At 39.4% G+C, this 23,153-nt stretch overlaps 1 protein-coding gene across 5 annotated transcripts in view; it reads right to left on the bottom strand.

The window, feature by feature from the left end:
• Positions 1–23,153, bottom strand: part of myo9b (myosin IXB) — a 133,095-nt gene that overhangs the window by 66,799 nt on the left and 43,143 nt on the right. For all 5 annotated transcript variants that reach the window (XR_010000160.1, XM_062959759.1, XM_062959762.1 and 2 more), the window contains exons 5-13: positions 15,988–16,087; positions 14,660–14,760; positions 12,757–12,886; positions 10,182–10,271; positions 6,871–6,987; positions 6,613–6,747; positions 5,042–5,163; positions 639–780; positions 359–554 (exon numbers count right to left, since the gene is read on the bottom strand). Coding sequence is in view for 4 of the 5 variants with exons in the window: in XM_062959759.1 (XP_062815829.1) it covers positions 359–554; positions 639–780; positions 5,042–5,163; positions 6,613–6,747; positions 6,871–6,987; positions 10,182–10,271; positions 12,757–12,886; positions 14,660–14,760; positions 15,988–16,087 (1,133 nt within the window). In the remaining variant the exon portion in view is untranslated. The remainder of the gene's footprint in view (positions 1–358; positions 555–638; positions 781–5,041; positions 5,164–6,612; positions 6,748–6,870; positions 6,988–10,181; positions 10,272–12,756; positions 12,887–14,659; positions 14,761–15,987; positions 16,088–23,153) is intronic.

Here is a 23,153-nt window from a genome sequence, read left to right as displayed (position 1 = left end):
AAGAGGCCTAAGTGAGGCCTAACTCTGCCTAAGTGTGGAAGAGGCCTAAGTGAGGCCTAACTCTGCCTGTCTCCTGGGCTGAGTGGGGTGCTAGGAGACCAAGTGGGCAGAGTTTAGCCTTCTAACTGGCAGCAATTGGATAAAAACAATTATTCCTCTCCCTCTAATGAGGACTTTATTTTTCTTTTCTTTTTGTTGTATGAACGTAGAGGCATGGATGAGGGGTAGTGTTTCTGGGATGTGTAGTTTTGTTGTTTTGTCCTAGGCCGAAATTTCATTACCCTTTTATATATATAGATAATAATAATATCTGAATATATAGCGAGGTTATCGGGAAGGGAGTCCTTCCGGGGCTCACCTGCCGTCCTCTGGGCCCGCTGGCGTCCGACTTCGGCGAAGACGGCCATGGAGCGGATGGCGGCCCGGAGGGTGGCCCACCGGAAAACGGCCACAGGGTCCATGCCGATGAGCTCGCGCACGTAGGCGCTGTCGCTGCTCCGCAGCAAGGCCACGATGTCCGGCCGCATGTAGTCCATGTTCTTCTCCCGGAAGTCCTGGAAGACGGGGGCGGGAGAGGGTGAGGGGTCTGCGGGGACTTCCGGGCCCCCTGAGGACCCCGACCCCGGCCCCGTCCGTACCTTGATCTGATACTTGACTTTGCCCGCAAAGTGCTGGATGATGAAGGCCGGCTCCAGGACGGGGGTCCCGATGAAGAACTTGTTGTCCTCGTGCTGCTGCTTGAACTTGGCCAGGAGGGTCTCGCTGGTGGCGTGCGGGAAGCTGCCGGAAGGAGAGGAATAAGACAGTCAGGGATAGCGCTGCAGCAGCCTCAGACCAAGCCTGGCTGTTTCCTCCTTTGTTGGGAGGTGTTAGCTGGCTCTGGCTGGAGAGTTTTGTAATGCTGGGAGCCGGGCTGGGAGCCATCAGAACAAATGCAATTAAGGCCAAGATCGAAAAATCAGCTGATGACCCAAACTGCAGACTGTGCAAGGAAACCTTCGGGGTGAGAAGGGCGGTATATAAATGTCGCAAATAAATAAATAATAAATAAATAAATAAACCGACGAAACCATTGATCATCTCCTCAGCTGCTCGACTATCAAACATCTAAGAATTCTCACAAAATTTCGCATCTGATGTACATGGATGACCTGAAGCTGTATGGGAAAACGGAAACTGAAATCCAGTCTCTGACCAACACTGTCCGAATTTTTAGCACTGATATCAGCATGGAGTTTGGTTTGGACAAATGTTCGACAGTGGCATTGAAGAAGGGAAAAATCATTGAAAGTGAGGGCATAAATATGCCCAATGGCCAAACAATAAAGTGTCACCAGCCAGAGGCCTATAAATATCTGGGCATATTACAGCTGGACAACATCAAGCATGAACATGTGGAGACTGTGGTCAGCAAAGAATACACACAAAGGGTCAGAAAAATTCTCAAAAGCAAGCTCAATGGAGGCAACACCATCAAGGCCATAAACACCTGGGCCATACCTGTCATAAGATAGACTGCTGGCATCATAAACTGGACACAGGCGGAACTGGACAATTTGGACAGAAAAACAAGAAAACTCATGACCATTCCTCATTCACTGCACCCTCGCAGTGATGTTGACCGGCTGTATCTGCCTAGAAGATCAGGGGGCAGAGGACTCTTGCAAGTCAAACAAGCCGTCAAAGAAGAAGAACATGCCCTGGCAGAAGATGTCAAGCAAAGTGAAGAACCTGCTTTGATTGAAGTCACAAATCAGAAACTCCTCAAAGCACAGCAAACAAAAAACCGGTACAAGAAAACCGCACTACAAACTAGAGCAGAATCAGTACAAGAAAACCGCACTACAAACTAGAGCTGACAGCTGGCACAACAAAACATTGCATGGAAAGTTCCTTGACAAAATGGAAGGAAAAGCTGATAAGGAGAAGACCTGGCTCTGGCTCACGAATGGGACCCTGAAGAAGGAGACAGAAGGCCTGATCCTTGCAGCCCAGGAGCAAGCCATCAGGACAAAGGCCATTAAGGCCAAGATCGAAAAATCAGCTGATGACCCAAAATGCAGACTGTGCAAGGAAACCGACGAAACCATGGATCATCTCCTCAGCTGCTGTAAGAAAATCGCACAGACAGACTACAAACAGAGGCACAACTATGTGGCCCAAATGATCCATTGGAACTTATGCCTCAAGTCCCACCTCCCAGCAGCAAAGAACTGGTGGGATCACAAACCTGCAAAAGTCTTGGAAAATGAGCACGCAAAGATACTGTGGGACTTCCGAATCCAGACTGACAAAGTTCTGGAACACAACACACCAGACATCACAGTTGTGGAAAAGAAAAAGGTTTGGATCATTGATGTTGCCATCCCAGGTGACAGTCGCATTGACGAAAAACAACAGGAAAAACTCAGCCGCTCTCAGGACCTCAAGATTGAACTGCAAAGACTCTGGCAGAAACCAGTGCAGGTGGTCCCGGTGGTGATGGGCACACTGGGTGCCATGCCAAAAGATCTCAGCCGGCATTTGGAAACAATAGACATTGACAAAATCACGATCTGCCAACTGCAAAAGGCCACCCTGCTGGGATCTGCACGCATCATCCGAAAATACATCACACAGTCCTATAATAATAATAATAATAATAATAATAATAATAATACATCACACAGTCCTAGACACTTGGGAAGAGTTCGACTTGTGATTCTGTGATATGAAATCCAGCATGTCTATCTTGTTTGCTGTGTCGTAATAATAATAATAATAATAATAATAATAATGACTCTGAGGTGGAGGGTGAGCAGAGAAAGTTTCAAAGCCTGGTTGCTTCCTCCCTGGGGGAATCCTTTGTTGGGAGGTGTTAGCTGGCTCTGGTTGGAGGGTTTTGTAACGCTGGGAGCCAGGCTTGGTTCATTTTCATGGTTCACAGCGACCCAATAATAATAATAATAATAATAATGACAACTCTGAGGTGGAGGGTGAGCAGAGAAAGTTTCAAAGCCTGGTTGCTTCCTCTCTGGGGGAATCTTTTGTTGGGAGGTGTTAGCTGGCTCTGGTTGTAGAGTTTTGTAATGCTGGGAGCCAGGCTTGGTTCATTTTCATGGTTGACAGTGACCCAATAATAATAATAATAATAATAATAATAATAATAATAATGACTCTGAGGGCTATCACAGAGTCATTATTATTATTATTATTATTATTATTATTATTATTATTATTATTATTATTACCACCCCGCCAGGGTTTGCAGAGAAAGAGGGCAATTAGCATTGAATGGCCTTGTAGTTTCAAAGCCTGGCTGTTTCCTCCCTGGATAATAATGAGAAGAAGAATAGTAATAATAATGACTCTCTAATACTAACACACGAATTATCCGATATCTCTTGAATGTAAAGTTAGAAAAGTAATGCAAAATAGATCTTTATGGTATTAATATTGTTTGTAGGGCAACAAACCCTGCTGTGGCAATAATAATAATAATAATAATAATAATAACTACTACTACTACTACTTTATTTTTATATCCCCACAGGAGCTCGGGGCGGCTTAAATGGGGCCAAGCCCAAATAATGTCAATAAAACCAGAATAAAATACAAACCTAAACACAACATCATTAAACAAATAATCTTAAGACAAAGCAAAACATATTATTCTAAGTTCATATAATAAATCTTATTGTAAGTTTATATTTATGTTGTTTATTTACTGCCTGCTTTATTATTTATTTATTTATTTATTTATTTATTTACTACATTTATATCCCGCTCTTTTCAGACTCAGAGCGGCTTACAAATCAAACTTACATACAATATATTATTAGCATAGCACAATATAAGCATTAAATTACTATATTGTATCATGTAATTATACTGTAATATTATTAGTAATATATAATATATAATTAATATTATATTATTATTATTATTATTATATATTCTTATATTTATTATTAGTATAATATTGTATTATATTATAATATTATTATCAATATTAGATGTATATATACATATACAATATACAGTAGAGTTTCACTTATCCAACATAAACGGGCCGGCAGAATGTTGGATAAGCGAATATGTTGGATAATAAGGAGAGATTAAGAAAAAGCCTATTAAACACCAAAATAGGTTGTGATTTTACAAATTAAGCACCAAAACATCATGTTATACAACAAATTTTACAGAAAAAGTAGTTCATTACACATTAAAGCTATGTAGTAATTACTGTATTTACGAATTTAGCACCAAAATATCACGATGCATTGAAAACATTGACTACAAAAATGCATTGGATAATCCAGAATGTTGGATAAGCGAGTGTTGGATAAGTGAGACTCTACTGTATTATATATTTATATTTATAAATTTATAAATTATTGTATATTATATTATATAGTAAATTATATAGTATTATATAGTACTAGCTTTGCCCGGCCACGCGTTGCTGTGCCTTATGGGAATCCTTTGTTGGCCAGGTGGAATAGCAGCGAATAGTCTTGCAGTCTCAAAGCCTGGCCGTTTTCTGGAGTAGCTGGAGCTTTTTGTTGCATGAACGTAGAGGCAGATAATCTGTATTTTATAGGCAGTGTGGAAGAGGCCTAACTCTGCCTGTCCCCTGGGCTGAGTGGGTTGCTAGGAGACCAAGTGGGCGGAGCTTAGCCTTCTAATTGGCAGCAATTGGAATAAAAACAATTATTCCTCTCCCTCTAATGAGGACTTTATTTTTCTTTTCTTTTTGTTGTATGAACGTAGAGGCATGGATGAGGGGTTGTGCTGCCAAGTTTAGTGTTTCTGGGATGTGTAGTTTTGTTGTTTAGTCCTAGGCCGAAATTTCATTACCTTTTTATATATATAGATATATAATATACTATTATATATAGTAAAATATATAGAATGTTTGCCACTTTTGTTGGAAACCGCCCTGAGTCCCCTTGGGGAGATAAAACAGGTTACAAATAAAATTATTATTATTATTATTATTATTATTATTATTATTATTATTATTATTATTATTATTATTATTATTATCTTGTTGGCTTACTTGCTTTCCTCGTCCAGCAGGTAGAAGAGGCCCGTGGGCTTCTTGCTGATCAAGTGGATGCAGGCCACGTTGTCGGTGTAGTCGATGTTGTGCCAGGAAATCCCTTCGCTCTGATACTCCTCCTGCAACAACAACAACAACAACAACAACAATAATATTGTGTAATTGATGTGAACTTGGCTTGAACTTTAAAGTGGAAATAATAATAATAATAATAATAATAATAATAATAATAATAATAATAATAATAATAATAATAATAATAATAATGTGTGATTGATGTGAACTTGGCTCGAACTTTAAAGTGGACATAATAATAATAATAATAATAATAATAATAATAATAATAATAATAATAATGTGTGATTGATGTGAACTTGGCTCGAACTTTAAAGTGGACATAATAATAATAATAATAATAATAATAATAATAATAATAATAATAATAATAATGTGTGATAGATGTGAACTTGGCTTGGACTTTAAAGTGGAAATGATGATGATGATGATAATAATAATGTGTGATTGATGTGAACTTGGCTCAAACTTTAACGTGGACATATTAATAATAATAATATTGTGTGATTGATGTGAATTTGGCTTGAACTTTAACATGGACATATTAATAATAATAATATTGTGTGATTGATGTGAACTTGGCTCGAACTTTAACGTGGACATATTAATAATATTAATATTGTGTGATTGATGTGAACTTGGCTCGAACTTTAACGTGGACATAATAATAATATTAATATTGTGTGATTGATGTGAACTTGGCTCAGACTTTAAACTGGAAATAATAATAATAATAATATTGTGTTATTGATGTGAACTTGGTTGGGACTTTAAAGTGGGCATAATAATAATAATAATAATAATAATAATAATAATAATAATAATAATAATAATAATAATAATGTGTGATTGATGTGAACTTGGCTCAGACTTTAAAGTGGGCATAATAATAATAATAATAATAATAATAATAATAATAATAATAATAATATTGTGTGATTGATGTGAACTCAGCTTGGACTTTAAGTGGACATAATAATAATAATGATAATGATAATATTAATAACAAGAACAATAATAATAATGTATAATTGATGTGAACTTGGCTCAAACTTTAAAGTGGGCATAATAATAATAATAATAATAATAATAATAATAATAATAATAATAATAATAATAATGTGTGATTGATGTGAACTCAGCTTGGACTTTAAGTGGACATAATAATAATAATAATAATAATAATAATAATAATATTGTGTGATTGATGTGAACTTGGATCAGACTTTAAAATGGACATAATAATAATAATAATAATAATAATAATAATAATAATAATAATAATGTGTCTTTGATGTGAACTTGGCTCAGACTTTAAACTGGACATAATAATAATAATAATAATAATAATAATAATAATAATAATAATAATAATAATGTGTGATTGATGTGAACTTGGCTCAGACTTTAAGTGGACATATTATTATTATTATTATTATTATTATTATTATTATTATTTGGTAAAGAAGCCTCCCATTTGCTCTGCTCCTGACCTGTTCAAGCTTGAAAATGTGCTGGTTGAAGTAATACTGTAGCTGCTCGTTGGCGTAGTTGATGCAGAACTGCTCAAAGCTGTTGGTCTTGAAATCCTCGAAGCCGAAAATGTCGAGGACGCCGATGGAGAGGCACTGCGGGAAAAGGAAAAAGGGCGCATTTAGTTCAAATACGGGAATAGGATTGGGATTTTCCCGGGGGTTGGACTGGATGGCCTTCGGGGGTTCCGTGACCCACGCAAGCACACGCAAACGTACCGTGACGGACTCCTCCATGTCCTTCTTGTTGAGGAGCGCGTGGTTAATGCGCAGGACGATCCAGTCGAAGAGCGCGCTGTAGAGAGACTTGGCCATGGAGTCGCGGGCGGTGGTGGCCTGCGGGTTTACGGCATTTTAATATTTGGTCTAGGTCTAAATTATTATATATTTTAATATATGGTTGTGTGTTCATAGAGGCCGATAAGAAATAATAATAATCACAAATTATTATAAATATTATAATATTTTATATATATATATATATATATATATATATATATATATATATATATATAAGGGTAATGGCATCACGGCCACGCACAAAACAACAAAACTACAGGCCCCCCAACCTCGAAATTTGACAACACAACCCATCATCCACGCCTCTAGGTTGATACAACAAAAATAAAGTCCCAATTAGAGGGAAAGGAATAATTGTTTTTATCCAATTGCTGCCACTTAGAGGGCTAAGCTCCGCCCACTTGGTCTCCTAGCAACCAACTCAGCCAAGGGGACAGGCAGACTTAGGCCTCTCTTAGGCCTCTTCCACAGATTATCTAATTTGTTTTTATCCAATTGCGGCCGCTCCATGCAGTCATCCCACCTGACCTTGGAGGAGTCTATGGACAACGCCGGCTCTTTGGCTTAGAAATGGAGATGAGCACCAACCCCCAGACTCAGACACGACTGCACTTAATGTCAGGGAAAACCTTTACCCTTGACCTTAACTACCACCAATTCCTCAATACTTTATTTCCCATACCACCAGACTTCGCCACAGCAACGCGTGGCCGGGCACAGCTTTATATATATATATATATAAAAAAGAGTGATAGCATCACGGCGACGCACAAAACAACAAAACTACAGGCCCCCCCAACCTCGAAATTTGACAACACAACCCATCATCCATGCCTCTAGGTTGATACAACAAAAAGAAAAGAAAAATAAAGTCCTAATTAGAGAGAGAGGAGTAATTGCTTTTATCCAATTGCTGCCAGTTAGAAGGCTAAGCTCCTCCAACTTGGTCGCCTAGCAACCCAAAAAAAATTAATAAAAAACACTAAAAATTAATACAATAAAATACTATAATAACAGAAAATAACTAAAAATAATATAATAAAATAATAAAATATCTATATATATAAAAGAGTGATGGCATCACGGCGACTAACAAAACAACAAAACTACAAGCCCCCCAACCTCGAAATATGACAACACAACCCATCATCCACGCCTCTAGGTTGATACAACAAAAAGAAAAGAAAAATAAAGTCCTAATTAGAAGGAGAGGAATAATTGCTTTTATCCAATTGCTGCCAGTTTGAATGCTAAGCTCCGCCCACTTGGTCTCCAAGCAACCTACTCAGCCCAGGGGTCAGGCAGATTTAGGCCTCTTCGACAGATTATCTAATTTGCACTGGATTATATGGCAGTGTAGACTCAAGGCCCTTCCACACAGCTATATAACCCACTTAGAATCTTATATTATCTGCTTTGAACTGGATTATCTGGACTCCACACTGCCATATAATTCACTACAGCTGTGTAGAAGGGGCCTCAGATCAGTTCTAAACAGATAACATAAGATTATAAATATACAGTAAGAGTCTCACTTATCCAGTCCAACCCAATTCTGCCATGCAGGACACAATCCAAGCACTCCCAACAGATGGCCACCCAGACTCTCAATACTAATACTAATACTAATACTAATAACAACAACAACAACACCATACAATCCTAAGGTTTAAAGTGACCCCTAAGGGTCATCCAGCTCAACTTCCTTCTACCATGCAGGAGGACATAATCCAAGCACTCCTGACAGATGGCCATCCAGCCTCTACATAATAATGATGATGATGAAGATGATGATGATAATAATAATAATAATAGAAGCATAGAATCCAAGAGTTTGGAGAGACCCCTAAGGGCCATCCAGCCCAACCCTTTCTACCATGCAGGAGGACACAATCCAAGCACTCCTGACAGATGGCCATCCAGCCTCTACATAATAATGATGATGAAGATAATAATAATAATAATAATAATAATAATAATAATAATAATAATAATAGAAGCATAGAATCCAAGAGTTTGGAGAGACCCCTAAGGGCCATCCAGCCCAACCCTTTCTACCATGCAGGAGGACACAATCCAAGCACTCCTGACAGATGGCCATCCAGCCTCTACATAATAATGATGATGAAGATAATAATAATAATAATAATAATAATAATAATAATAGAAGCATAGAATCCAAGAGTTTGGAGAGACCCCTAAGGGCCATCCAGCCCAACCCTTTCTACCATGCAGGAGGACACAATCCAAGCACTCCTGACAGATGGCCATCCAGCCTCTACATAATAATGATGATGAAGATAATAATAATAATAATAATAATAATAATAATAATAATAATAATAATAGAAGCATAGAATCCAAGAGTTTGGAGAGACCCCTAAGGGCCATCCAGCCCAACCCTTTCTACCATGCAGGAGGACACAATCCAAGCACTCCTGACAGATGGCCATCCAGCCTCTACATAATAATGATGATGAAGATAATAATAATAATAATAATAATAATAATAATAATAATAATAATAGAAGCATAGAATCCAAGAGTTTGGAGAGACCCCTAAGGGCCATCCAGCCCAACCCTTTCTACCATGCAGGAGGACACAATCCAAGCACTCCTGACAGATGGCCATCCAGCCTCTACATAATAATGATGATGAAGATAATAATAATAATAATAATAATAATAATAATAATAGAAGCATAGAATCCAAGAGTTTGGAGAGACCCCTAAGGGCCATCCAGCCCAACCCTTTCTACCATGCAGGAGGACACAATCCAAGCACTCCTGACAGATGGCCATCCAGCCTCTACATAATAATGATGATGATGATGATAATAATAATAATAATAATAATAGAAGCATAGAATCCAAGAGTTTGGAGAGACCCCTAAGGGCCATCCAGCCCAACCCTTTCTACCATGCAGCAGGACACAATCCAACCATTCACAACACATGGACAACATATAAATACTATACAATACTACACAGGGACATAGACCCCCTCTACCCAAACCACTTTCACAGCACACAAACAACCAAATGCATACTAAACATAAAGACAACCATACAACAGACATTCAATACCACCACGACCTCAACAAGTTCTCACCAACACCACCAGACAACGAATGCCACAGCAACGCGTGGCCGGGCACAGCTAGCTATGTAATATAAGGATAGTTTGTCCTCCACCCATGGATTCCAAGGGAACTAATGAGGCTTCTCACCTCATTGAGGCTGTAGGGCAGGATGAGCTTGTCATTCGCCGTCACCGTTTTTCTCTTGGTCAAGACCTCCACCAGGATTTCACGCTTGACCTGGGAAAGACAAGAGGGAAACACAGTTAATGTCCAGGTTATTTGAGAAACGGGGAATATTTCCTCCTAGATTTCCTGTCTTTCCTCCACCACAGACACCCCAGTGTTCCTGACTCTCTCTCCATTGGTGTGGAATTTGCATCACACCGCCCACTGCCTCTCCTTTAACCCTTTCTATTCTTTTCTATGCCCACAGCAAATAATAATAATAATGATTGAAGTCAAAAATCAGAAACTCCTCAAAGCACAGCAGACAAAAAACCAGTACAAGAAAACTGCACTACAAACTAGAGCAGAATCAGTACAAGAAAACTGCACTACAAACTAGAGCTGACGGTTTCCTTGCACAGTCTGCATTTTGGGTCATCAGCTGATTTTTCGATCTTGGCCTGAATGGCCTTTGTCCTGATGTCTTGCTCCTGGGCTGCAAGGATCAGGCCTTGTGTCTCCTTCTTCAGGGTCCCATTCGTGAGCCAGAGCCAGGTCTTCTCCTTATCAGCTTTTCCTTCAGTTTTATCAAGGAACTTTCCATGCAATGTTTTGTTGTGCCAGCTGTCAGCTCTACTTTGTAGTGCGGTTTTCTTGTACTGGTTCTTTGTCTGCTGTGCTTTGAGGAGTTTCTGATTTGTGACTTCAATCAAAGCAGGTTCTTCACTTTGCTTTCCATCTTCTTCCAGGGCATGTTCTTCTTCTTTGACTGCTTGTTTGACTTGTAAGAGTCCTCTGCCCCCTGATCTTCTAGGCAGATATAGCCGGTCAACATCACTGCGAGGGTGCATTGAATGATGAATGGTCATGAGTTTTCTTGTTTTTCTGTCCAAATTGTCCAGTTCCACCTGTGTCCAGTTTATGATGCCAGCAGTGTATCTTATGACAGGTATGGCCCAGGTGTTTATGGCCTTGATGGTGTTGCCTCCATTGAACTTGCTTTTGAGATTTTTCTGACCCTTTGTGTGTATTCTTTGCTGACCACAGTCTTCACATGTTCATGCTTGATGTTGTCCAGATGTAATATGCCCAGATATTTATAGGCCTCTGGCTGGTGACACTTTATTGTTTGGCCATTAGGCATATTTATGCCCTCACTTTCCATGATTTTTCCCTTCTTCAATGCCACTGTCGAACATTTGTCCAAACCAAACTCCATGCTGATATCAGTGCTAAAAATTCGGACAGTGTTAGTCAGAGACTGGATTTCAGTTTCCGTTTTCCCAAACAGCTTCAGGTCATCCATGTACATCAGATGCGAAATTTTGTGAGAATTCTTAGATGTTTGATAGCCGAGATTTGTTTTTTGTAAGATTGTTGACAGAGGGATCATGGCAATAATGAAAAGCAGAGGGGACAATGAGTCTCCCTGGAAAATTCCTCTCCTGATGTTGACAAGTCCATAGAATTATTATTATTATTATTATTATTATTATTATTATTATTATTATGGAGCCTCCGGTGGCCTAGGGAATAAAAGGTTGGGTTGCTGACCTGAAGGCTGCCAGGTTCGAATCCCACCCAGGAAGAGTGCGGATGAGCTCCCTCTGTCAGCTCCAGCTCCATGCGGGGACATGAGAGAAGCCTCCCACAAGGATGGTAAAACATCAAAACACCCGGGCGTCCCCTGGGCAACGTCCTTGCAGACGGCCAATTCTCTCACTCCAGAAGCAACTCCTGACACGAAAGTTGCTCCTGACACGAAAACAATATTAATATTATTATTATTATTATTATTATTACATCCCGCCCTTCTCATCCTGAAGGGCACTCAGGGCTGTTTACAAGTATATATACATACAATATATTATATTATACGACTATATTGCAATATTATATCATAATAATGATTGGGACCTCTTCCAACTCTAGGATTCTATTTATTTATCTAAAGCAGAGATTCTCAACCTGTGGGTTGCCTGATGTTTTGGCCTATAAACTTTAAGTACGGATGGAGTTTCTGGAGGTTCACCTGGCATGATGTGAGTTGTAGTTCACCCACAACCTTATAAATTTTGGACCATTAAAAAACTGACTTTTTCAAATAACCCGGACTATGCCGAGGACCCAATAAAAATTATTCAAAAAAAAGTTTCTAGGGCGCAGTAGAAGCGTGCTGGGCCCATAACCACTGTCATAAACACACATGCAGCGGAAAATCAATGAACAATCACTGGCACCAATAACGAGGCTGAAGCCTGTTTGGCTATCTACAAAGAGTTTACTAACAAACGGACAACTCTCAAGACGATATACACAGACAGAGTGCAGAGAGGCAGAGGCAGAGAGAGAGAGATAACACAAGGAGCTATTTATAACCACCTCTGCTGTCTGATGCAATACACGGTTAACTCTTTACTCACTCGCATAGTGGACAGCAGACAGTGCATGATGCAATCTCCAGTTCACATTGCAACACTATAACTCAATTACATTTAAACAACTCTATATACAATCATTCCCACTTCAACAGAGAGAACGTCTTTGGAGGTGTTACCTTGAGGAGCTGGGAGAGGATGTCCAGCACTTGGGGGGGCCCCACCTCGAGGCCCTCGTCCCGGCCGGCCGGCCTCTTCTTGTAGGTGATGTTCCCCAGGTAAAGGATGGCAGAGAGCACAGAAAAGATCCTGGAAAGGAAAACACCCTCACTGATTGACTTTCACTTCTTCACTTCACTTCATTTCTTAATTAGTCGCTCTCTACCAGAGTGCTCCGAGCGACTTACAATTTAAAACATCATTCCACAATATAAAAAACATTCAACAGTGACTATTTGGCAAATTTGATCTGATTTATTTAAATGCACAACCAAACAGCCAAGTCTTGAGCACTTTTGACAAAAGAGTGTGGGCTAGCTGTAATTAAGGCTAGCTGCTCTACTATTATTTGGAAGGTGAGTCCTGGCTGTTGTTTTGAAAGTGCTAGCTTCCTGTTGAAGCTTTCTGAGACAGAAGCTGAATTCAAGTGGCAACTGAGTTCATGCAGAGGAGAGGAGAGGAAGCAAGAAGGCAGCTTGCTCTTTAGGTAAGGCCTGTCTAAGATTTCCTTAAAAACCTGAGAGTGTGCACTCTTTTCTTAGATTGCCTACTCTTTTATTAGAGAGATAGCCTTAAAAAACCTGAGTCTGTGCTGATTCTTGAGTGTGGGCTAGCTGTAATTAAGGATAGCTGCTCTACTATTATTTGGAAGGTGAGGCGCGGCTGTTGTTTTGAAAGTGCTGGCTTCCTGTTGAAGCTTTCTGAGCCAGAAGCTGAACTCAAGTGGCAACTGAGTTCATGCAGAGGTGAGGAGAGGAAGCAAGAAGGCAGCTTGCTCTTTAGGTAAGGCCTGTCTAAGATTTCCTTAAAAACCTGAGTGTGCACTCTTTTCTTAGATTGCCTACTCTTTTATTAGAGAGATAGCCTTAAAAAACCTGAGTCTGTGCTGATTCTTGAGTGTGGGCTAGCTGTAATTAAGGATAGCTGCTCTACTATTATTTGGAAGGTGAGGCGCGGCTGTTGTTTTGAAAGTGCTGGCTTCCTGTTGAAGCTTTCTGAGCCAGAAGCTGAATTCAAGTGGCAACTGAGTTCATGCAGAGGAGAGGAGAGGAAGCAAGAAGGCAGCTTGCTCTTTAGGTAAGGCCTGTCTAAGATTTCCTTAAAAACCTGAGTGTGCACTCTTTTCTTAGATTGCCTACTCTTTTCTTAGATAGATAGTCTTAAAAAACCTGAGTCTGAGCTGATTCTTGAGTGTGGGCTAGCTGTAATTAAGGATAGCTGCTCTACTATTATTTGGAAGGTGAGGCGTGGCTGTTGTTTTGAAAGTGCTGGCTTCCTGTTGAAGCTTTCTGAGCCAGAAGCTGAACTCAAGTGGCAACTGAGTTCATGCAGAGGTGAGGAGAGGAAGCAAGAAGGCAGCTTGCTCTTTAGGTAAGGCCTGTCTAAGATTTCCTTAAAAACCTGAGAGTGTGCACTCTTTTCTTAGATTGCCTACTCTTTTATTAGAGAGATAGCCTTAAAAAACCTGAGTCTGTGCTGATTCTTGAGTGTGGGCTAGCTGTAATTAAGGATAGCTGCTCTACTATTATTTGGAAGGTGAGGCGTGGCTGTTGTTTTGAAAGTGCTGGCTTCCTGTTGAAGCTTTCTGAGCCAGAAGCTGAACTCAAGTGGCAACTGAGTTCATGCAGAGGTGAGGAGAGGAAGCAAGAAGGCAGCTTGCTCTTTAGGTAAGGCCTGTCTAAGATTATATTACTAATAATATTGCAATATAGTCGTTTAATATATTGTATGTATATATACTTGTAAACTGCCCTGAATCCCCTTCGGGGTGAGAAGGGCGGGATATAAATGTCACTAATAAATAAATAAATAATACTATTATTGTTATTGCTATTATATTCCCAAAGGGATTTCTCGACTCACTGCTTCTTTGTGGCAGGAAGGAAGCCAACCATCTCCATGGCCTGCTTTAACCGCTCGAAATCGTGCTGGAGGTCTTCCCCGTCTTCGATTTTCAAGTTATGCTGTAGAAGGGAGAAGGAATTAAAGAGGAAGGAGAGAATGAGATACCACGAACAAGGCTGTTGCGGGTCCTGTGAGTCAATAAAACGAGGAACCTGACAATGAAAGAGCCCAAGCCCAGGGTGCAAGGAGGGCCTTTGCGTATATACTAGGTATGTCCAAAAAATCGTTTTGATTCTTATATCGGAATTATATCGGATTGTTCTCGCTTTTTGAGACGCATTCTGAGATGTTGTCTCACAGCACAACTGGCAATGTAATTCGAACCATCGTTGGCCCATTCTCTAATTGTCTCTTAATGTTTTGTTTATCCCCCCCCCCCCCCCCAAATTTGTTTTTAAGGCATTGAGTTTGGGGCTTGTGGTAGCACATAGCAAGACATAGCATTGAATTCCAGTGTCCTTTTTCTTTAAAAAATATTACAAAGGGAAAATCGACACATGAAACAAAGTTACACAAGTAGAAGAAGGACTTTCACATTGAAAAACACACAATTGAACAGGAAATAAAGCTTTCAAACCAGGAACAGGTTTTTTCAATTACAGTAGAGTCTCACTTATCCAACATAAACGGGCCGACAGAACGTTGGATAAGCGAATATGTTGGATAATAAGGAGAGATTAAGAAAAAGCCTATTAAACATCAAATTAGGTTATGATTTTACAAATTAACCACCAGAACATCATGTTATACAACAAATTTGACAGAAAAAGTAGTTCAATACGCAGTAATGCTATGTAGTAATTACTGTATTTACAAATTTAGCACCAAAATATCATGATATATTGAAAACATTGACTACAAAAATGTGTTGGATAAGCGAGTGTTGGATAAGTGAGACTCTACTGTATTAAAAAATAGTTTATTATAAAAGCTATGAAAATTCGCCAAAAATCGGAGGATACAGGAAACCTTCTGCAATTTGGTGAGCAAGGAGGGTTGAATGTGTTCTCCCACTGTACCAAATTTGATCAGGATAGCTCAAGAAATGAGGGCAGCAGAGCCCTGTAAAAGTCCCCCCGGGTGCTGTTTTTTTTTTTTTGCGATTGCGCATGCGCGTCCGCCATTTTAGAAACATTTAGAAACGTTACAAATTTTCGGAAATATCCGAAATTTTTGAGGGGAAAAAAATTGGAAATATTTTCTATATCGAAGCGCCGGCGCCCCCTACTTTAGAAACGAGAATTGAAACTTTTTTTTTTCATCGATTGGACATGCCTAGTATTTACCTGGTTGAGGTAGAAATAGTCTTCCGGCTGCTTGAGGTGGAATTCCTTGCGCTCCTCCGCACTGACCCCGAGTAGCAGGTAGTAGAAGACGTGGTAGTTCCTGACGGAGGAAACACACATCTCAGAATGCTCCGAAAACACACACACTTTGGCTATCATCCCAAACATCATTATCTTCTATCTATATAAAAATGTAATGTGCATTTTTCCCATGGAGTAAACAACAAAACCACTGAACCCAATCACACCAAATTTGGCCACAAAAGACACAGTTATCCAATCTATGTTTTTCCATAAAAAAAAACCCAAGAAAAATATGTTAATGTGGGATTTGTGTATTGATAGTGTTTAAATGCAATTTGTGCCTTGGTTTGTATTGCATACTGATTGCATCATCCAGAGTGTAACATAGTCTGTAAAGAGTTAATTACTGATAAGCTGTGATGACCTTGATGTGTGGCTGGAACTGGGGAGTATCCAGACACAAGTATGTGCATTGCTGATTGCGTCAGTTGAGTGCTGTCTGCTGAGAGAGTCCTGTGTCTATTGTCTGCAAGTCTGTTTGTCTTGATTATTACTGCTTTCAGTAAAACTTTACTGCTTCCAGTAAAATGTTTTCTCAGTTTTTTTGTGTTAAAATTGTTAATGTGGGATTTGTGTATAGATAGTGTTTAAATGAAATTTGTGTCTTGCCTGTATTGCATACTGATTGCATCACCCAGAGTGTGCTATAGTCTGGAAAGACTTAATTCCTAAGAAGCTGTGATGTCCTTGATGTGTGGCTGGAACTGGGGAGTATCCAGACACAAGTATGTGCATTGCTGATTGCATCAGTTGAGTGCTGTCTGCTGAGAGTCAAGTCCTGTGTCTATTGTCTGCAAGTCTGTTTGTCTTGATTATTACTGCTTTCAGTAAAATGTCTTCTCCGTTTTTTTGTGTGTTAAAATTGTTAATGTGGGGTTTGTGTATAGGTAGTGTTTAAATGAAATTTGTGTCTTGCCTGTATTGCACACTGATTGCATCATCCAGAGTGTAACATAGTCTGTAAAGAGTTAATTACTGATAAGCTGTGATGTCCTTGATGTGTGGCTGGAACTGGGGAGTATCCAGACACAAGTGTGTGTGCATTGCTGATTGCATCAGTTCCGTTCAGTTCTGTTCTGAGTGAGTGTCAAGTCCTGTGTTTGTCTGCAAGTCTGTTTATCTTGTACAGTAAAACTTGTATATACAGTAGAGTCTCACTTATCCAAGCTCAACGGGCCAGCAAAACGTTGGATAAGCAAATATGTTGGATAATAAGGAGGGATTAAGGAAAAGCCTATTAAACATCAAATTAGGTTATGATTTTACAAATGAAGCACCAAAACATCATTTTATACAACAAATTTGACAAAAAAGTAGTTCAATATGCAGTAATTGTATGATGTAATTACTGTATTTACAAATTTAGCACCAAAATATCACGATATATTGAAAACATTGACTACAAAAATGGCTTGGATGATCCAGAAGCTTGGATAAGCGAGGCTTGGATAAGTGAGACTCTACTGTAGTTTTACCATCGGCTCTGATGTCTCTTCGTTCTGCACTCCACTGATTCCATACAACTGCGCTGCTAATTACTCTGACAATTGGTTATGGGCCCAGACTGACCAGTTCCTAGACTGGACCAGACTGAACCTGATACTGGAGTTTGGAGTGGAGAGAAAGTTGGAGCTGCGAGTGTGATTAGAGACGAGACCCGCTGTTTTGGTGAGCCTGCGTGAGTGTGATTCTGGTGTGTCTTCGGTGGAAATTCTGACAAAATAAAGTCCAAATTACAGAGGAAGAGCCGTTCTCCTCCTGGCTGCCAGTCAGAAGGGTAGGCCCCGCCCCTTTGGGCCCTGCCCTCTTCGTATCCTAGCAACCCCCTCAGCCACAATGGCTGAAGGTTCACTTAGACCTCTTCCACATCTATATATATAAAAGGGTAATGAAATTTCGGCCTAGGACAAAACAACAAAACTACACATCCCAGAAACACGAAACTTGGCAGCACAACCCCTCATCCATGCCTCTATGTTCATACAAAAAAGAAAAGGAAAATAAAGTCCTAATTAGAGGGAGAGGAATAATTGCTTTCATCCAACTGCTGCCAGTTAGAAGGCTAAGCTCCGCCCACATGGTCTACTAGCAACCCACTCACTCCAGGGGACAGGCAGAGTTAGGCCTCACTTAGGCCTCTTCCACTCTACCTATAAAATACAGATTATCTGATTTCCCATACCACCAGACTTCGCCACAGCAACGCGTGGCTGGGCACAGCTAGTCTATATATATAAAAGGGTAATGAAATTTCGGCCTAGGACAAAACAACAAAACTACACATCCCAGAAACACGAAACTTGGCAGCACAACCCCTCATCCATGCCTCTACGTTCATACAATGAAAAGAAAAGAAAAATAAAGTTTCAATATCTATATCTATATATATATAAGGGTAATGAAATTTCGGGCTAGGACAAAACAACAAAACTACACATCCCAGAAACACAAAACTTGGCAGTACAACCCCTCATCCATGCCTCTATGTTCATACAACAAAAAGAAAAGAAAAAGAAAGTCCTAATTAGAGGGAGAGGAATAATTGCTTTCATCCGATTGCTGCCAGTTAGAAGGCTATGCTCCGCCCACATGGTCTCCTAGCAACCCACTCACTCCAGGGGACAGGCAGAGTTAGGCCTCACTTAGGCCTCTTCCACACTGCCTATAAAATACAGATTATCTGATTTTAACTGGATTATATGGCAGTGTAGACTCAAGGCCCTTCCACACAGCTATATTACCCAGAATGCCAAGGCAGATAATCCACAGTATCTGCTTTGAACTGGATTATCTTGAGTCCACACTGCCATATAATCCACTTCGGTGTGCATTTTATACAGCTGTGTAGAAGGGGCCTCATATAATCCAGTTCTAAGAAGATAACATAAGATTATAAATATAACATATAATAATTACTGTGGTATAATAAAACAAAACAATATACCATATATACTCGAATATAAGCCGAGGCACCTAATTTTACCACAAAAAAACCGGGAAAACGTTGACTCCAGTATAAGCCGAGGGTGGTAAATTTCAGAAATAAAAATAGATACCAATAAAATTACATGAATTGAGGCATCAGCAGGTTAATAATAATAATAATAATAATAATAATAATAATAATAATAATAATAATAATAATAAAACTTTATTTATACCCCGCCACCATCTCCCCGTGGGGACTCGGTTAAATGTTTTGAATATTTACATAAAGCTCAAATTTAAGATAAGACTGTCCAACTTTGATCCAATCATTATTCTCATCTTCTTCCATGTAAATGTGCTTAATATGTATCCATTTAATAATAATAGAGTAAAATAATACATGTAATAATAATAATAATAATAAATACAGGAAAATAATACAAGTAATAATAAATAATAAATGCAATAATAATAATAATAATAATTGTGCGGTTTTCTGGCATTGTATATTTTTGCCGCTTCTGTGACTGTTCATTTGGGTTTTGATGATTCCGTAGCCCACTTGTCGATGGATGTCCAGAATCAGCAGCATCCACCGCGATCCTTTTTATCCTGGGCGACGACCGAGCCAGTATAGACTTCGTTTGGGTTTGATTCTCCATAATGCTAATGGGTTAGGTGCTCTGGGTTGTGCTCCTCAGCTGAGGCCTCTCTGGCTTGGTTGGACCTGCCAGTAGTTACACTACCGCCAGCACAGCCCTCAGTCATCATTGGAGCAGCTAACTGAAATCCAGTCTCTGACCAACACTGTCCGAATTTTTAGCACTGATATCAACATGGAGTTTGGTTTGGACAAATGTTCGACAGTGGCATTGAAGAAGGGAAAAATCATGGAAAGTGAGGGCATCAATATGCCCAATGGCCAAACAATAAAGTGTCACCAGCCAGAGGCCTATAAATATCTGGGCATCTTACAGCTGGACAACATCAAGCATGAACATGTGAAGACTGTGGTCAGCAAAGAATACACACAAAGGGTCAGAAAAATTCTCAAAAGCAAGCTCAATGGAGGCAACACCATCAAGGCCATAAACACCTGGGCCATACCTGTCATGAGATATACTGCTGGCATCATAAACTGGACACAGGCGGAACTGGACAATTTGGACAGAAAAACAAGAAAACTCATGACCATTCATCATTCACTGCACCCTCGCAGTGATGTTGACCGGCTGTATCTGCCTAGAAGATCAGGGGGCAGAGGACTCTTGCAAGTCAAACAAGCAGTGAAAGAAGAAGAACATGCCCTGGCAGAAGATGGAAAGCAAAGTGAAGAACCTGCTTTGATTGAAGTCACAAATCAGAAACTCCTCAAAACACAGCAGACAAAAAACCAGTACAAGAAAACCGCACTACAAACTAGAGCTGACAGCTGGCACAACGAAACATTGCATGGAAAGTTCCTTGACAAAATGGAAGGAAAAGCTGATCAAGAGAAGACCTGGCTCTGGCTCACGAATGGGACCCTGAAGAAGGAGACAGAAGGCCTGATCCTTGCAGCCCAGGAGCAAGACATCAGGACAAAGGCCATTCAGGCCAAGATCAAAAAATCAGCTGATGACCCAAAATGCAGACTGTGCAAGGAAACCGACGAAACCATGGATCATATCCTCAGCTGCTGTAAGAAAATCGCACAGACAGACTACAAACAGAGGCACAACTATGTGGCCCAAAGGATTCATTGGAACTTATGCCTCAAGTCCCACCTCCCAGCAGCAAAGAACTGGTGGGATCACAAACCTGCAAAAGTCTTGGAAAATGAGCAGGCAAAGATACTGTGGGACTTCCGAATCCAGACTGACAAAGTTCTGGAACACAACACACCAGACATCACAGTTGTGGAAAAGAACAAGGTTTGGATCATTGATGTTGCCATCCCAGGTGACAGTCGCATTGACGAAAAACAACAGGAAAAACTCAGCCGCTATCAGGACCTCAAGACTGAACTTCAAAGACTCTGGCAGAAACCAGTAGAGGTGGTCCCGGTGGTGATGGGCACACTGGGTGCTGTGCCAAAAGATCTCAGCCGGCATTTGGAAACAATAGACATTGACAAAATCACCATCTGCCAACTGCAAAAGGCCACCCTACTGGGATCTGCACGCATCATCAGAAAATACATCACACAGTCCTAGACACTTGGGAAGTGTTCGACTTGTGATTTTGCGAAACGAAATCCAGCAGATCTATCTTGTTTGCTGTGCCATACAACGTCGTTGTGTTGATAATAATAATAATATGAGAGTGAAATAAGATGTGTTTTCTTTTGCAAAGCCTCCCTCGCTCTTAATCAAGGGGATGTTTTGAAAAGAGAAAGATGCCCTTGCAAGTCAGGAAGAAGAAAAATATATATTCATTAAACTTATGGAAGCATTTCCCCTGAAATATTTGTTAAACTCTCCTACACATATAGGCATTAACCCCTTGCAAGCTTTTGCCATCTCTATGTACCTTTACATGTGTATCTATCTATATACGTTAATTTTATATATGAATTTCCCCTCATATGTTTGCAGGTCTTTGCAAATCCTTTATACATATAGATCCATGTACCTGTGTATCTGTAGCCATACATATACATTATTTGTATATATGAATTTACCCTCATATGTTTGCAAGTCTCTGCAAATATCTATATAAAGAGAGATGTCTGGATAGATATGAATATATTCTTACCTACCTATATATAGGGCTTGCAAATATTACAGGGGGGAAATGAACACACAAATATATATAGACATGTCTAGACAGATATGAATATATTCTTACCTACCTATATATAGGGCTTGCAAATATTACAGGCGGGAAATGAACACACAAATATATATAGAGGCATGTCTAGATAGATATGAATATATTCTTACCTACCTATATATAGGGCTTGCAAATATTACAGGCGGGAAATGAACACACAAATATATATAGAGGCATGTCTAGATAGATAAGAATATATTCTTACCTACCTATATATAGGGCTTGCAAATATTACAGGCAGGAAATGAACACACAAATATATATATAGACATGTCTAGATAGATATGAATATATTCTTACCTACCTATATATAGGGCTTGCAAATATTACAGGGGAAATGAACACACAAATATATAGAGAGACATGTCTAGATAAATATGAATATATTCTTACCTAACTATATATAGGGCTTGCAAATATTACAGGCGGGAAATTAACACACAAATATATATAGAGACATGTCTAGATAGATATGAATATATTCTCACCTACCTATATATAGGGCTTGCAAATATTACAGGCGGGAAATGAACACACCAATATATATTGAGACATGTCTAGATAGATATGAATATATTCTTACCTACCTATATATAGGGCTTGCAAAAATTACAGGCAGGAAATGAACACACCAATATATAGAGAGACATGTCTAGATAGATATGAATATATTCTTACCTACCTATATATAGGGCTTGCAAAAATTACAGGCAGGAAATGAACACACAAATATATATAGAGGCATGTCTAGATAGATATGAATATATTCTTACCTACCTATATATAGGGCTTGCAAAAATTACAGGCGGGAAATGAACACACAAATATATATAGAGGCATGTCTAGATAGATATGAATATATTCTTACCTACCTATATATAGGGCTTGCAAAAATTACAGGCGGGAAATTAACACACAAATATATATAGAGACATGTCTAGATAGATATGAATATATTCTTACCTACCTATATATAGGGCTTGCAAATATTACAGGGGGAAATGAACACACAAATATATAGAGAGACATGTCTAGATAAATATGAATATATTCTTACCTACCTATATATAGGGCTTGCAAATATTACAGGTGGGAAATTAACACACAAATATATATAGAGACATGTCTAGATAGATATGAATATATTCTCACCTACCTATATATAGGGCTTGCAAATATTACAGGGGGAAATGAACACACAAATATATACAGAGACATGTCTAGATAGATATGAATATATTCTTACCTACCTATATATAGGGCTTGCAAATATTACAGGCGGGAAATGAACACACAAATATATATAGAGACATGTCTAGATAGATTATTATTATTATTAT

This window comes from Anolis carolinensis, unplaced genomic scaffold (genome assembly GCF_035594765.1).
Source record: "Anolis carolinensis isolate JA03-04 unplaced genomic scaffold, rAnoCar3.1.pri scaffold_7, whole genome shotgun sequence".
Classification (NCBI taxonomy): Eukaryota; Metazoa; Chordata; class Lepidosauria; order Squamata; family Dactyloidae; genus Anolis; species Anolis carolinensis.
The sequence above is the reverse complement of the archived record's forward strand: the minus strand, read 5'-3'. Positions and strand labels throughout refer to the sequence as shown.